Source organism: Ovis aries, chromosome 12 (assembly GCF_016772045.2).
Source record: "Ovis aries strain OAR_USU_Benz2616 breed Rambouillet chromosome 12, ARS-UI_Ramb_v3.0, whole genome shotgun sequence".
NCBI lineage: Eukaryota > Metazoa > Chordata > Mammalia > Artiodactyla > Bovidae > Ovis > Ovis aries.
Window position 1 is genome coordinate 2,117,678 of NC_056065.1, and position 14,841 is coordinate 2,132,518.

General features: G+C 38.5%; 1 protein-coding gene across 6 annotated transcripts in view; it reads left to right on the plus strand.

The window, feature by feature from the left end:
• MDM4 (MDM4 regulator of p53) overlaps positions 1–14,841 on the plus strand; it is a 49,850-nt gene that overhangs the window by 18,926 nt on the left and 16,083 nt on the right. For 3 of the 6 annotated variants that reach the window (XM_042256942.1, XM_060396270.1, XM_042256943.2), the window contains exons 2-9: positions 115–219; positions 1,612–1,686; positions 4,872–5,005; positions 5,981–6,036; positions 9,622–9,689; positions 10,348–10,447; positions 12,629–12,789; positions 14,485–14,634. In XM_042256942.1, coding sequence (XP_042112876.1) covers positions 142–219; positions 1,612–1,686; positions 4,872–5,005; positions 5,981–6,036; positions 9,622–9,689; positions 10,348–10,447; positions 12,629–12,789; positions 14,485–14,634 — 822 coding nt within the window. In that variant the 5' untranslated portion in view covers positions 115–141. Of the gene's footprint in view, positions 1–114; positions 220–1,611; positions 1,687–4,871; positions 5,006–5,980; positions 6,037–9,621; positions 9,690–10,347; positions 10,448–12,628; positions 12,790–14,484; positions 14,635–14,841 lie in introns of those variants that run through there. The other 3 variants (XM_012186937.4, XR_001043816.4, XR_009595779.1) reach the window with 3 other exon arrangements.

The following is a 14,841-nucleotide window of genomic DNA, read 5'->3' on the forward strand; positions in this document are numbered from 1 at the left end:
TCTGATACATGGGGCTTTTTTTACTTCTGCTTGCTGCTTTTTTTTCTATATCCTAAAGAGAATTTTCTACTTTAGAAGACATTTTATAATTTTTTTTCTGTTTAAACTTAACAGCAGACTTCACTTCACTTCACTGCCAAAATGACATCATTTTCCACCTCTACCCAGTGTCCAGCATCTGACAGTGCTTGCAGGATCTCGCCGGAACAAACCAATCAGGTAAATTATTGTTGGGCATTCCTGTTTTTCAAGTTTTTGAATAGATTGGGGCATGTAGCTGACTGCACTGACTAGGATTTTATGTGGAGCAGAAAAGGTTACTTTTTAAATGTCATAAATAGCATCAGTGCTCATAAATTTGAATTGATCATCCGTTAAATAAATATTTAAAGGTTACAGATTGCTCAAAATGGCACATTTTAACCGCCACCCTGTTTCAGGATGTGGCTGGCGTGTGGAGACTTTGGGGCCAGGTTGTACGTTTGCCTTCTTTCTCACTTCATTGTAGCTGGTTTGTTTTCTTTAAGATCAGTTTTGAATGGTAATTATAGCAAGTGTATTCTTACAAAAAAATTCGGACTTTATCACATACTTATCTCTAGAGATTCCTGTGGCCATCTCCTCCCTTCTTCCCTCAAAGTTCTCTCCCCCTAAGATAACACTATTATCAATTTGGTGTGTCTTGTTCCAGATCTTTTCCTTTAACATGAAAATAAAAAATTTTGTTTATTATTTCATATGTATTATACCATATATAGTATTATATATCTTATGATAAAGCTGGAATTTGGATTTGATAAGGGAAAATGTGGCTTATGTAATAAAGGGCTTTTTCTTAATTGGCCATCTCTAGACGGAAACAAAGGAAGACCTCAAACGTTAAACAAAAAAGAGATTTAAATGTAAAAAGTGAAATGATAAAAAATATTAGAAGGACATTTAGGAGGTGTTGTAAAACTTTAGAATAAGAGCAACTTTAAGACAAAACCAAAGAGGCTGTAAGAGGAAGAAAGACAAATTCGATCATGTAAAGTGAAAAAGATTAAATTGTTTGACTAAAGATATACTCCACAATCAGAAGATGGCAGAGTCACTATTCCATATCTGTATATACCACACCTCGTCCGTTCATCGGTCAGCGGTATTTAGGCTATTTCCATATTTTGGCTATTACAAATAATGCTACTGTGAACAGTGGTGTACAGATACTGACTTGAGTCCCTGCTTTCAGTTCTTCTGGATGTATACCTAAAAGTGGAAGTGCTGGGTCATATGGTGGTTCTGTGTTTAACTTCTTGAGTGACTGCCAGCCTGGTTTCACAGTGCTGCACCATCGTGCATTCCCATTAGCAGTGCCTGAGGGCTCCAGTTTCTTTATATCCTCTCCAGCACTTCTGTTAGAGCCATTCTAGTGGATATGAACATGCTGTCTTTTGAAAATGTGATTTTTCAGAAAATTAGCAAGGAATAGTCTGATCATCTGTAGTTACTTGATGCTAAATGTCTACCAGGGTTTGTTGTTAAAAAAGTTTCAGGTTTGTTTTTCCCTTGGATCTCAGAGACCACTCTGATTGAGATGTGCATAGCAAGTTTATTTTATGTTTGTATCAGGTACGACCAAAACTGCCTCTTTTGAAGATTTTGCAAGCAGCAGGTGCCCAAGGTGAAATGTTCACTGTTAAAGAGGTAAGCTGGGACTTCCCTAGTGGTCCAGTGGTTAAGACTTTGGCTTCCAGTGCAGAGGGTGTGGGCTCAATCCCTGGTCAGATACTCTTCTGAGGACTGTGAGTTATTTTAAATAAACATTTAAGTAACTTTTTTTAAAACAAAAACAAATTAAATTTTTTAAGTGGAAAAAACTCTATTAAAACATTAGTCTCTTTGAACTGCTTGAATTTAGTAGGGTAAATATCTTAACCCTTCTTAAACAGAGGGAAGGAACAAAATTATCAAGCTTTATTTGACTTTTCATAAAAGGTTATCAGGGCTTTCCAGGTGGTACAGTGGTAAAGAATCTGCCTGCTAATGCAGGAGACACAAGAGATGTGGGTTCGATCCCTGGGTTGGGAAGATCCCCTGGAGGAGGAAATGGCAACCCACTCCAGTATTCTTGCCTGGAAAATTCTACGGACAGAGGAGCCTGGCGGGCCGCAGTCGATGGAGTTACAAAGAGTTGGGCACAACGGAGCACACACACAGAGCAGCTGACACCTGTTAGCAGTGCTGTGTTCCTGAGTCACTCCACCTCTTCAGGAAGCGAGTCTGGAGGCATTCCGATTTTCCAGAATACTCATGGTTCCTGTGTCACTTTAAATTAAGTGCATCGTTTTGGACTTTATATTTTAAATTCTGATAAAACTTTTCCAAACTCTTAATAAAATGTGGATTTTTGTATCAATAAAGTTGTTACAATGCATTATGCAGTCTCCTTCAGTAGCATGGCAGAGTTTGCCTGAGTAAGACAGAATTAAGTATATATTGTTTGGGGAAACTGTTTTATAGGGGAAAAGTTGGACAGTTTACACAATAAGCTCTTTATTATGAATCTTGACACTATTTGGTACGTGAAGAATTTTCTTTTTTTTATTTTTAAATATTGCTTATCATATGTGCATTGAGGCAGTATAGTATAATGAGAATGGTCAGTTCAGTTCAGTTCAGTTCAGTTGCTCAGTCGTGTCCGACTCTTTGCGACCCCATGAATCGCAGCACGCCAGGCCTCCCTGTCCATCACCATCTGCTGGAGTTCACTCAGACTCACGTCCATCGAGTCCGTGATGCCATCCAGCCATCTCATCCTGGGTCGTCCCCTTCTCCTCCTGCTCCCAATCCTTCCCAGAGTCTTTTCCAATGAGTCAGCTCTTCACATGAAGTGGCCAAAGTACTGGAGCTTCAGCTTTAGCATCATTCCTTCCAAGGAAATCCCAGGGCTGATTTCCTTCAGAATGGACTGGTTGGATCTCCTTGCAGTCCAAGGAACTCTCAAGAGTCTTCTCCAACACCACAGTTCAAAAGCATCAATTCTTCGGCGCTCAGCCTTCTTCATAGTCCCACTCTCACATCCATACATGACCACAGGAAAAACCATAGCCTTGACTAGACGGACCTTAGTCAGCAAAGTAATGTCTCTGCTTTTGAATATGCTATCCAGGTTGGTCATCACTTTTCTTCCAAGGAGTAAGCATCTTTTAATTTCATGGCTGCAGTCACCATCTGCAGTGATTTTGGATCCCAAAAAAATAAAGTCTGACACTGTTTCTACTGTTTCCCCATCTATTTTCCATGAAGTGATGGGACCGGATGCCATGATCTTCGTTTTCTGAATGTTGAGCTTTAAGCCAACTTTTTCACTCTCCATTTTCACTTTCATCAAGAGGCTTTTAGCTCCTCTTCACTTTCTGCCATAAGGGTGGTGTCATCTGCATATCTGAGGTTATTGGTATTTCTCCCAGCAATCTTGATTCCAGCTTGTGTTTCTTCCAGTCCAGCGTTTCTCATGATGTACTCTGCTTATAAGTTAAACTAGCAGGGTGACAGTATACAGCCTTGATGTACTCCTTTTCCTATTTGGAACCAGTCTGTTGTTCCATGTCGTTCTAAAGAGAATGGTAGTATGTACAAATTCAGAGTAGTGTTTTTAAAGATCTTATTTTGTATACTTAGAGGGGATTTATTTTTTTCTGGAAGTTGGATAGACACAAATGCAAAACTTCCCTTTCCTTTCAGTAGACGTTCTTTCTCATCTGACTTTTCTGTAGATAGTCAGTTAGATATGAGAGCTCTGTTAATACTGGGACATGTTGCCTGGGATGGAGGTGTGCCTGAGAGCATCGCTATTCCAGTATAGTAGAAACAGTATAGGGAAGAGTTTTGTGCAGATACCTGATAATTCTTGGAAAGTCAGGGACTAAAGGTAAAAACTGCTGCTTTAGTCTGTTCTGTGGTCTGTGGTAACATTCTTAGTGTCATCAAGTGAGCCTAACTATGAAACAGTTGAAACAAAGGGCTTTTCAGGTGGAGCAGCGATAAAGATTCTGCCCGCCATTGCAGGAGGTGCAAGAGATTCTGGTTCGATCCCTGAGTCGGGAAGATCCCCTGGAGTAGGAAATGACAACCTACTCCAGTATTCTTGCCTGGAGAATTCTATGGGCAGAGGGACCTAGTAGGCTATAGTCCATGGGATCTCAAAAGATTGGACACAACTGAGCACACGCTCACACACACACACTACCCACATGCAATTTTTAAAAAAATCTACCACCTGGAGGAAACATTTGGAAAATTAGATAATTAAAAATTTTTGAATCACTAACTTCTGTGTCTTCCCTTCCGTTTTGTTAACTCTGTGGAAAGGTCCGATAGACTAAATTTTTATTTGATAAACACTTAAATTGTTTTATGTACTTATAGTGCTGATGGCTTATTAACCGCTGTACTTCCATTTTCCAGAAAGACTTAACACACATCAAAGTCTATAGTGGTTGTGTGCCCTAGGGTTGGAAAACATTTTTATGATCCAGGCAAATTTAAAGTTTATTACTTCTAGTAATAGAGCCCATCCCTTTATTTGGACTGGTGAGAGCATTTTTAAGGGGATACCTGGTAAATTCACCACTTTTCCTCATTATCAGACTGGTATATTTCTGTTCCAAAAAGCAAGGGTCTCCTAGTGTCCAGAACGATAGTGAGTAGATGAGCTTAGTGACTGGGGGCGACTATCCTGTTGTTGGACCCTTACACAAGCACTGATAGTCGTGTCCATAATATGTTCTCTCTTCCTCTAGCAAACAAACTAACCTTCTCTCCTCCTTTAATTCGTATTTTGGGCTGCAGCGAAACAAATCTCTTGGTGGCATTTTATTCCCATGTAGGTTATGCATTATCTAGGCCAGTATATCATGGTGAAGCAGCTTTATGATCAGCAGGAGCAGCACATGGTATACTGTGGTGGAGATCTTTTGGGAGAACTCCTAGGTCGTCAGAGCTTCTCTGTGAAAGATCCAAGGTAAAAACAATGAGTGTTTGTTTATCTTTTGGGGTGCTTATACCTAACCACTTAATCCCCATTGGTTATTAATGTTTATTTAATCCTTTAGTCCACAAGTTATTTGTTGGGCCTGCATATATCAGGTGACTATGAGGTACTGGAAACATGATAGTGAGCAACAGTGTCTAATTTTATTGAGTTTAAAGAGTAGCGAGACAGTAAACACTGTTCCTCACAGTAAAATTATATAGGTAAGTGTTACATAAAAGAGGTACATGAGACTGTATTGGGGGATGGGATTCAGGGTCTTAGGAGTTGAGGAAAGGTTCCTTGAGGAAGTGATATTTGAGTTGAGAGCTGGATAATGAAATACTTGGGAGAGCCTATTGAAGGAGAGCTTCTGGCAGATTGAACATCGTATATAAAGGCGCAGGTAGGAGCTTGATGTGACTAGGTTAGATTTTGTGAAGCAGTGTTATAGAGAGAGGAAGAATGAGCTGACAAGAGAAATGTAGAGTTTCTGGGCAGTTAAAGGTTAATGGTGGGCTTCATAAGAATCACGCTAGAGCTGTTCTGACCTGCTGTGTGGCATTTTCCAGCTGCATGGGGTATATGGTTATTCACTTAGACAGTCAGGAGCTAATTAATAGTTGAGAAGTCAGTGTTCTCTTTCTCTCTATAGCTTTGTGATCAGTTTTCTAAGACTCCCTTCCAATGAAATATAGGAGGAGGGAGTAGTCTTAAAGGAAATCTCCCCACTTAGGTTACTGTTAGCTTATGAAATGTAACATTTTTTTATGAGGGCAGAGTGATACAAGGGCTTGGATACTAACATGCTGATACTTAATAATTTTAAAAAAATGTATTCTGGGGAGAAAATTCTGCCTCTTTATGTGTTATAGAGAATGTTGGGACATAGCATATGAAAAATATATTTTACATATTAATGGAAAACCATGTGATTATTCATTTTTTATTTTATCTCTTTTACAGCCCTCTCTATGATATGCTAAGAAAGAATCTTGTCACGTTAGCTACTGCTGCTACAGGTACGTCACATCATATTTCTTCAGTCCTTATCACAGTTTTAACTTTGAGGGGGCAGATCATGGGAAAAAGGGAGGATTTAGATGGAAATTGAATGCTGTCTTGCCATGACTTGGGGGGGATGGCGGTCACACAAAATGTTGCTACTATTTATTTGACTTTTCATTGTGAAAATTTTCAAATATACTAAAAATAGAGATTAGTATAAGTGAAACCCACCTCTTAGACTTAGTAATTGTTAACGTTCTGCCATATTTGTTTCATCGACACAGGCTTTAAAAGTCTCTTATAGATAAGGACTTTTTTCTTTCAAATATAACTACAGTGTCACTATTACACCCAACAGAATTAATAATAATAAACAAAATAGTTACTCCATAATATTACCCAGCAGCCAGTTCATGTATGTTAACTCCAGTTATTTCAGAAATATCTCTTACATTTGGTTTATTCAAATCAGTATCCAAACAAAGTCCACACTTTGCTTTTGGTTGATACGTCTTGCTAAGTATTTTTAATCTATAAAACTTAACCCTCTTCTCATTATATTATTTATTTGTTGAAGAAATGGATCATTTCATTTGTCTTATAAATTCCCACATTCTGATTTTCAGATTGTGTCCTTGTGATGTTGTTTAACATGTCTCTCTGTCTCTTCTGTTTTTGGTGAACAAATAGTGCTTGAACAAATAGTGTTTGGATGGATTCAAGGGTAAATTTTTTGCCAAGACTTCATAGGCAGTGCTTCATACATTCATTGCGTCACATCAGAGCCATGTGAGGTCTATGTGTCCCTTTTTCAGTGGCGTTACTATTTCGTGGGCTTTATGTGATGTTACCCTGACCATCTGCTTAAAAGGTCCCCCTCCCCTGCCCCTGAAGAACCTTTTTTCCTAAAGGTTTTAGTTTTCTGTTACTTGAATGCCAATTCGCCTGACCTTTTGCTTGATTCCACATATTTTAAATATTGCCCTTTGAGTTTAATTTATTAGTATTGTGAAGGAAACTGGCTGCTGGGGTCTGAAGTATGGTGTGTTAGAGATAAGTGAATAAACTGTATACAGCTAAAATATAACCGTCTCACTCATTTCCAAATAATGAGACTTTTTTCTTTCTCCATTCCTACATGAAGCCTCCATTCCTCATTCCTTTGTGAGCTTCAGATTAGATTTTAGGTGACATTGTTCTTTGAAGAAAACCCAAGTTGGTAATCTCTTTAGATTGGGTATTTTTCAATAGTTTACTGAAACAAACAGGTTGAAAAAAAAAAAACCATTTCTAATAAAGATTTGCTCTTTACAGTGAGAGCAAAGAGACTCTGCTCTCATACTGAAGTGTGAGTTTGAACTTACATTGAATTTTGAAGCCTGTTGGTTTCACTGAGCCACTTCACGCATCTGTAAAGCTCTGTTTCAGAGGGAAGGCCTTGCAAATGATAGGACACTTTTTTGAAGTTCAGGCACTTGTGAAATAGTATGGTTTTCCTAGGATAGTCACTATTGTCCTGAAATACACAAGTAATTTTATATTTGCTGATCTATTCTTCCAGTAAAATTTGCTTTCTGATTGATCTGTTCTCTAAATATCTAGAGTGAGCATAATTCTCACTTTTTCTCTCATTTTCTTTCTTCTACTTCCTCATCAGAATTTAGCATGCTGTATATTAAATGAACTCTCCTCTAACAGACATTTCAGTTTATCCTCACAACACTATGAGGAAGGTCTGGAGATGAAGAAACAGGATGTTTTAGTTTTTAGTTTTTTTTTTTTAATAGAATGAGTAATTTGCCCAAGATGAGATGCCACTGATAAGAGAGCAGATATTTGTGACTGTCCGGCCCTTGCTCTTTCCTTTATGCCGCACATCAATGTCTCTTTAATCCCTGCTTTTAAAAATTTGCCCCAATTGATTTTTTAACACATTTTAAAAAATCTGAACGTTAAATCTTTAAAACATTCTTTGTTCTTTAATGTATCACTTTTAAATAATTTCACTTACAAAAATGTTTCAAAGATACTAAAAAGAGTTCCCAGATTCCCCAGTGGTACTAACTGATATAATTGCAGTACAGTGATCAAAATCAGGAAATTGCCCCGAAGTAATTCTGACTGGTTGTCTGTTTTGAATTTGAACTTGCATTAGTGCTTATGGTTGGCCATCTCTGTTGCTCTTCATAAATTGGATTGCATGTTTTTTATTTGAAAGGACAAATGAGAAAACTGCTTTCCCTATCAATTACTTTATACCTTTGCAAATAAAGTAAACCTTTTATTTTGATGGTTGAAGAAATGAAGGTGGTTCTTTATAAATTATTTCTCCAAATTTCCACATGTATTCGAATAAAATGAAATTTATATGACAAATTTTGTATTGAAATTTCCTTGTACATTGTAGTTTTCACTGATTTCTTTTTGCTTCTAATTGTTTTAACCTAAGTAAGGTAGTATTTAGAACTAGAAATGACAGTAATCAAATTACTTTATTGAAAAATGCTTCACTGCATTGTATGTTAATTGATCTTTAAAAACTGCTGTGCTCAGAAAATGCTGGCTCTTAAAACTTTTAGTATGTTCATTTTATCTATAAAAATGCTTCTAGAAATAATGCTCTTTATAATTACAATTTTGAAAATATTTGCTCTGTGCCAAACAACTGATTTGTCAGACCTGTTGTGGGATCTGTAGCCTTTCTCTGGAAGCCTTTATTGGATGAGGAGTGACATTTTTTGTCAAGTGTCTTATTTCTGGACCTAGTAGTAGCTGATGAACCCAATCCATGATAGACTTATTTGACTGCATATAGTTACGTAGAGCCTTATATTATGAGTGGTCCAAGCTTATTAAGTTTTCTGCATCTTTTCTTTTCCTGTAGCTAAATTTGCATCTTCTCTTTGGCTTGAAAAATTTGCAAGGCCTTGAAATACATTTTTCTCTGATTATCTAAGTTCTCTCAGGTTATTCTTTCCTTCACTTCTTTTTGTTGGCCTTGAGAGAAACTTTATTTTCTTCCTCTTCCTTAGGAAACGTTTACAGGAACTGGGAAAAATAAGACTTATTCATTAAAAAAAGTATATACCTGGTGATGATAGTTTAAACTGAAATATCATTGACACTTAGAATGCAACTTTACATGAGGGCGCTATTGTGTCATAAAGCAAACCTAGATTTTTAGAGTTCATAATTCTCTATAGCTTTAACACTTGAAAATAAAAATTAAAAAGTCAAATTTTTTTTTATCGTTTAAAAAAGGCAAACTTGGAATACGCCTATAGGAATTGACAAAATACTCTCCATTATTCCATGCTTGGAATCACTGTCATATTAAATTTGAAAGCATGATATGGAAGAACATTTTTTATTCATTTTTCATTTTTCTTCAATTATATTTTGGTAATATATTTTGAATAGAGCCTCTTTTGGTCTAGGCCATTTTTATTAATTTTTTTCCTTTCCTTTTGGATGAGAGCCTTGGCCAGTCAAAATTAGGGATCGAGCCTGGCTTCAGGGTTGTTTGCTGAGGTCCTTTTGGTGTGGAAAGAATGGCTATTACCAGGGAAGGTTTTCCTTTTGTTTTACTTGCTATCCAGATGCTGCTCAGACTCTCGCTATCGCACAGGAGCACAGTATGGATATTCCAAGTCAAGACCAACTGAAGGTAAAATCACCACACGGTGACTTCTTTTGTTGTACAGAGTGGCCCCTTCTCTGTACCTATGATCTTGGACTCCCAAGACCTTTTCTGAATGTAGTAAGAATTTAATAAGAAAGGTTCTTGGGAGTTCAAAGACTAGGGACAGAGCGAACCTTCTCTGTTCTGCCCATAACAGAGTTCCAGTCTCTGAATCTTTCTTTGGGATGTAGCACTTCCGATCTTCAGTTCTTCCAGTTGCATTTTCTTGGGGCTTGTGTGTGATGGTGTATGTAATATAGGTGTTTGAGGAAAATGCTTGATTAGATTTTAACAGACTTGTTGCAAATAAGTTCACATCAGGCCATTTCTTAAAGCTTCCCTAAACCTGCAAAACCTTTATGATCATCTTGGTATATGTTTTCTGCATTATGCCTAATTCTGTGTAGGCTAGAGGCTTTATATTGATAGCCTGTTTGTAACAGTAGATTTTGACCTTTGGTGCAGATTTTTTTCCCACAGTGGGTTGAGAGGTTGCCTGTATTTGTTGTCAACTCCAGAGTTTCCTTTCCTGGTGCGTAACCCATTGTGTCGCACACTCACTGGTGAGCTGGAATGGAACTGCTACATCCCCTGGTCACAGTCATTTCTGCTGTACTGATGGGTGCCTTTCGCTTCCTTTCAGCAAAGTGTAGAGGAAAGTTCCAATTCCAGGAAAAGAACTGAAGAAGGCAATATTCCCACACTGCCTACCTCACAGTATAAATGCAAAAATTCTAGAGAAGGTAAGTTTTGGATTAAAACTATGTAGACTTTTCTTTCTCTTTCTTTTTCTGGTGTTTACTTTTAGAAATGGCATCTATTAAGACCGTTACATCGAGGACTCAAAAAATACTAACGCTGTCTCTCATGTGATGTAGCAGCGGTATATGGCATACCTATTTTCACTCTTTTCTGAAACCTTTTCTTTATCCTGCTTACTACTGTTAACTTTGAAGAAGATGGTAGTTCTCTTTTAGCAACACATGGTGACCAGGATGGAGCAAGACCATCTTTAGCTAGCATGCTGATAGAAGATGGCCATGCACTCATCAAGTTGCCACCTGGTAACTCGGCTGCCTTGGCGTTTTAAATCTTGGCTCCCCTGTATATATTTGATCTGGTTAGAATTTTATTTTTGTTTGTCTGCTTGAAGCAAAGGCTAATTTTCATATATTTTTGAAGCTTGCAGAGATGGTAAAATGGACCTAATGTCTCAGAGCCAAGAATGAGACATAAGAAGCCTAGTGGTTCCTTTATCCTTGGATGGTAGTCATTAGATCTTTCCCATTCATATTAGATATAGTGCAGTCGGGTTAAGTGAGTTGAGCAGCGTTTCAGAAGTTTCCCCTAAACCCTGCTTTATAAAGTCTTTCCTAAACTCTTTCCTGCAAAGATAATGTAAAGTCATAAATTTCTCAAAGATATTTTACGGGATGATGGTTTCTAGTGTAGGTACCTGACTCACATTTGCACAAGTGGCAGGTTAGACCTCTAGCAACATCCCAGAAGGTTATGATGCTACAGTTGTTGTAAATGATAAATTTTAATCTGTTTATTATGTTAGGTTGTTTTCTTTAAATTGCTTAGAATATAAGCTGAATGTTGGGCTATCTAGTTAGTTAGCTGGGAGCTTATTTCCGTCTGTATGGTCCTAAGTGTGTAATTTTGTTTCTTTAAATACAAGCCTTTGCTTATTTTCTACTCAAAGGCTGTTTAATATATAACAACAGCCAAGACAAGAAACTGTAGTTCATGATGTAAATTTTGAGAATTAATAGCTTAATATTCTCAAGGATGTGTATAGGTAGAAAGTACAGAATTTTTACATGGGGAAAGAATGGCCTTTTTTTCATTCCCTTCAGAAGAAGTTACAGAGCTTGAATAAGATAAGAGTTGAAGATAAGTTTAATGTGATACCATCTGAAAATTAGGTTTCTCATAATTTCAGCAGTGAGTAAATAAAAGGTAGTTGAAGTTTCCCTGAGCACAGGTGTACCTTTTAATAGGAACAGCATAATTTGTAAGTAGATAGGGTACCTGTTCCGGCAAGGATCCATTTATTGCAGACATTTTTCCAACTGTATGTACCGTAGCACAGTTAAACACCTCTAGTGGCCGTTGGCGTGCCTAGTGTATTAGGAGGAGGTAGAGAAGAGTAAGAAAGCGCAACGAAAAGATGGGACAGTGGGGAAGAACGGAGAGAGTTCCATGTGGCAGCAACAGACTTACGTTAGTGACTCCCTTGAGTGTCATTCAGATGTACAACACAAGATCTTTTATTTGGAATGTGTGGGCCCTTACTATGTCCTGGATTTGCAGTATTTCCAGCTTTTAAATATCTTAACTCCAGAAGAGCCTGTTGATCCAGAAAGGACATAGATGTGTATTTATTTGGACAGCCTAGAGTTCAGTGTCTCATAGTGGTTGTTACCTGCTGAAACATATGAATCACTGAGAAACATCCGAAAATATGTGGCGCTAGTGAGACTGCCTTGACAGCCTTGTGACTGCTCAGGATGGTCTGTGCACCTGGTTTCTGTCTCAAGGGCTGGGCCACTATGCCGTCACCATTTGCAGTCACGAGGCAAGGCATCCCTTAGTTGTTACAGTGGTGGCATGTTTAAAATGCCCCCAGGTGGCCATTGAGAAATCCTTTTAGAACAGTGTCATTGTTGGGATGCTTTCGGAGTTTATGTTTCTTGATGAATGACCTCTAGTTTCATTATTTGCTAATGAAATCTATAAGCAGAGGAAGGAGATTTGGGCTTTGCAACTGATACAGGTATTTGATTTCTGATTCTTTCTTACTGGGAAAAGGATTTTCCTTTTGCTTGCCTTGTACGAGAAATTTTAAGCATTAGGAAGAGAGTCTTGATTCTTAAGTGTGGTATACATTTATCATCTTTTCCATTTGACTTTTGTAGATGAAGACTTGGTAGCAAATTTAACTCAAGAAGAGACGTCAAGACTGGACCTCGGGTTTGAGGAGTGGGATGTAGCTGGCTTGCCTTGGTGGTTTTTAGGAAACTTAAGAAATAACTATACACCTAGAAGTAATGGCTCAACTGATTTACAGACAAATCAGGTAAATTTCACATTTGAAGAGGAACTTTTTTTTCTTTTGATGGAGTGACATTCTTGATTACTCTTGAAACATACATTACCTTGTCTAAGAATTCCCGTTCAGTGCTAGGACTTTTCAGTGCCATCTATATGCATGCGATGCTCAAATCTGTCTCTTCAGCCCTGATGTCTCTCCTCAGTGCCCAGCTTCCGCATCTAACTGCCTACTCAAAACTGGATGACCTGACATTCTCCATGTTCAATACAGAACTCTCGGGACTTCCCTGGTGGTCCGTGGCTAAGATTCTGTGCCCCCAAGGCAGGGGGCCAGGTTTGATCCCTGGTCAGAAAATTAGATCCCATACTCTAGAACTAACAGTTTGCATGCTGTAAGTAATGATCCTGTGTGCTATAAGTAAGACCTAGCGCAACCAAATAAATGCTTTTAAACCCCAAAAGAAAGCTCTCGATGTTCTCATTGAACATTTCTTACTGCCTATTTGGCTGCGCCGGTCTTGACTGCAGCATGTGGGAGCTTTAGTTGCAGCACGCAAGCGGTTAGTTGCCGCATTTGGGGTCTAGTTCCCTAACCAGGGATCGAACCTGGGCCCCCTGCACGGGGAGTGCTGAGTCCCAGCCTCTGGACCACCAGGGAAGTGTGTCCTTTTACTTACGTCTTCCTTCTACTCAGTTACTCTAGCCATGCATCCAGAGATCTCACTGGCTTCTCTCCCTGTCATGTGCCGTGTTCAGGCTTCTAGAGCATGCCTGAGGTCTAGCCACACTTCCGCAGTCTAGTCCACCACCATTCTGCTCTTTTTCATTCCCCGCTGGGCTGCTTTGTGTTGTCGTGTCTTGTTTGTGTGTCTGTTGTCTGTCTGACCCCATTGAAATACAAGTCCAGCGCTTTTAATGACCACTCTATTCCTATTGCTTTTATTGACCACTCTATTCTATTGCTTAGTAAGTGGTACCTGCTTCGTATCTGACACATAATAGACACTATTTGTTCAGTGAGTGAATGGACATATACGAATAAAATAATCAGTTGTCTCATGAATATTGTAGAAAAACATGTCATAAAGTATCCATAGATGAGTGTGAAAATAAAGTTATATTTAAAGTTGTTTAAGAATTAAGAAAGAAGTGTTATATACCAGCTTTTCCTCGATAAAACAGAAGAATTCAGAAAGAGGATAGAGGTTTGCATTATCATCAGTATCTCTCATATTTCTTTAATAAACATCATTGAGTTACAGGGAAGAATATGTCACAATTAACAGAAAGTTGTCTAGGTCCTCAGATTGCCACCTGTGAAAAGGAATGTAGATGGATTTTATTTAGTTGAGCAGCTGAGAGTTTTTAGCTTTTAAGCACTTCATTGCTGTTTCTCTAGTGTTACTATTAAAATAGAAAATTCCTTGCCAAGTACTCTCATATCCACGCATTAGTCTATACATAGTCACTGCCAAGTAGATATTTGTTGAATGAATAGAAATCTGCAGAAGAAAGGCGAGGCATTCTTTTGAGATGTATGAGGACATTGACTTTTGGGCTCATCTACTTTGGTTCAACTGGCACCCCACTCCAGTACTCTTGCCTGGAAAATCCCATGGATGGAGGAGCCTGATAGGCTGCAGTCCATGGGGTCGCAAAGAGTTGGACACGACTGAGCGACTTCACTTCACAAAAACTGATGTTTGTTTATTTCTGTTAGGATATAGGTACTGCTATTGTTTCAGACACCACAGATGACTTGTGGTTTTTGAATGAGTCAGTGTCAGAGCAATTTGGTGTTGGAAAAAAAGTTGAAGCTGCTGATCCTGAACAAACAAGTGAAGAAGTAGGGAAAGTGACAGACAAAAAGGTATGTTGTGGAGGGGTTTCGCACCGATTGTGCTTACGTGCGCGTAGTCTAGCTTGCTCAGATCGGTCACCGGACGCTGTGCTGCTTTATGCCACAGGTGACTCGTGCAGTCTCCCCTTTTCATTTGTTAATACTTTACCCAGTCTTAAGAGTTACAGGAAGTTAGCCAGGCCTGTCTTAAAAATAGGATAGGACTTTGTGGATCAC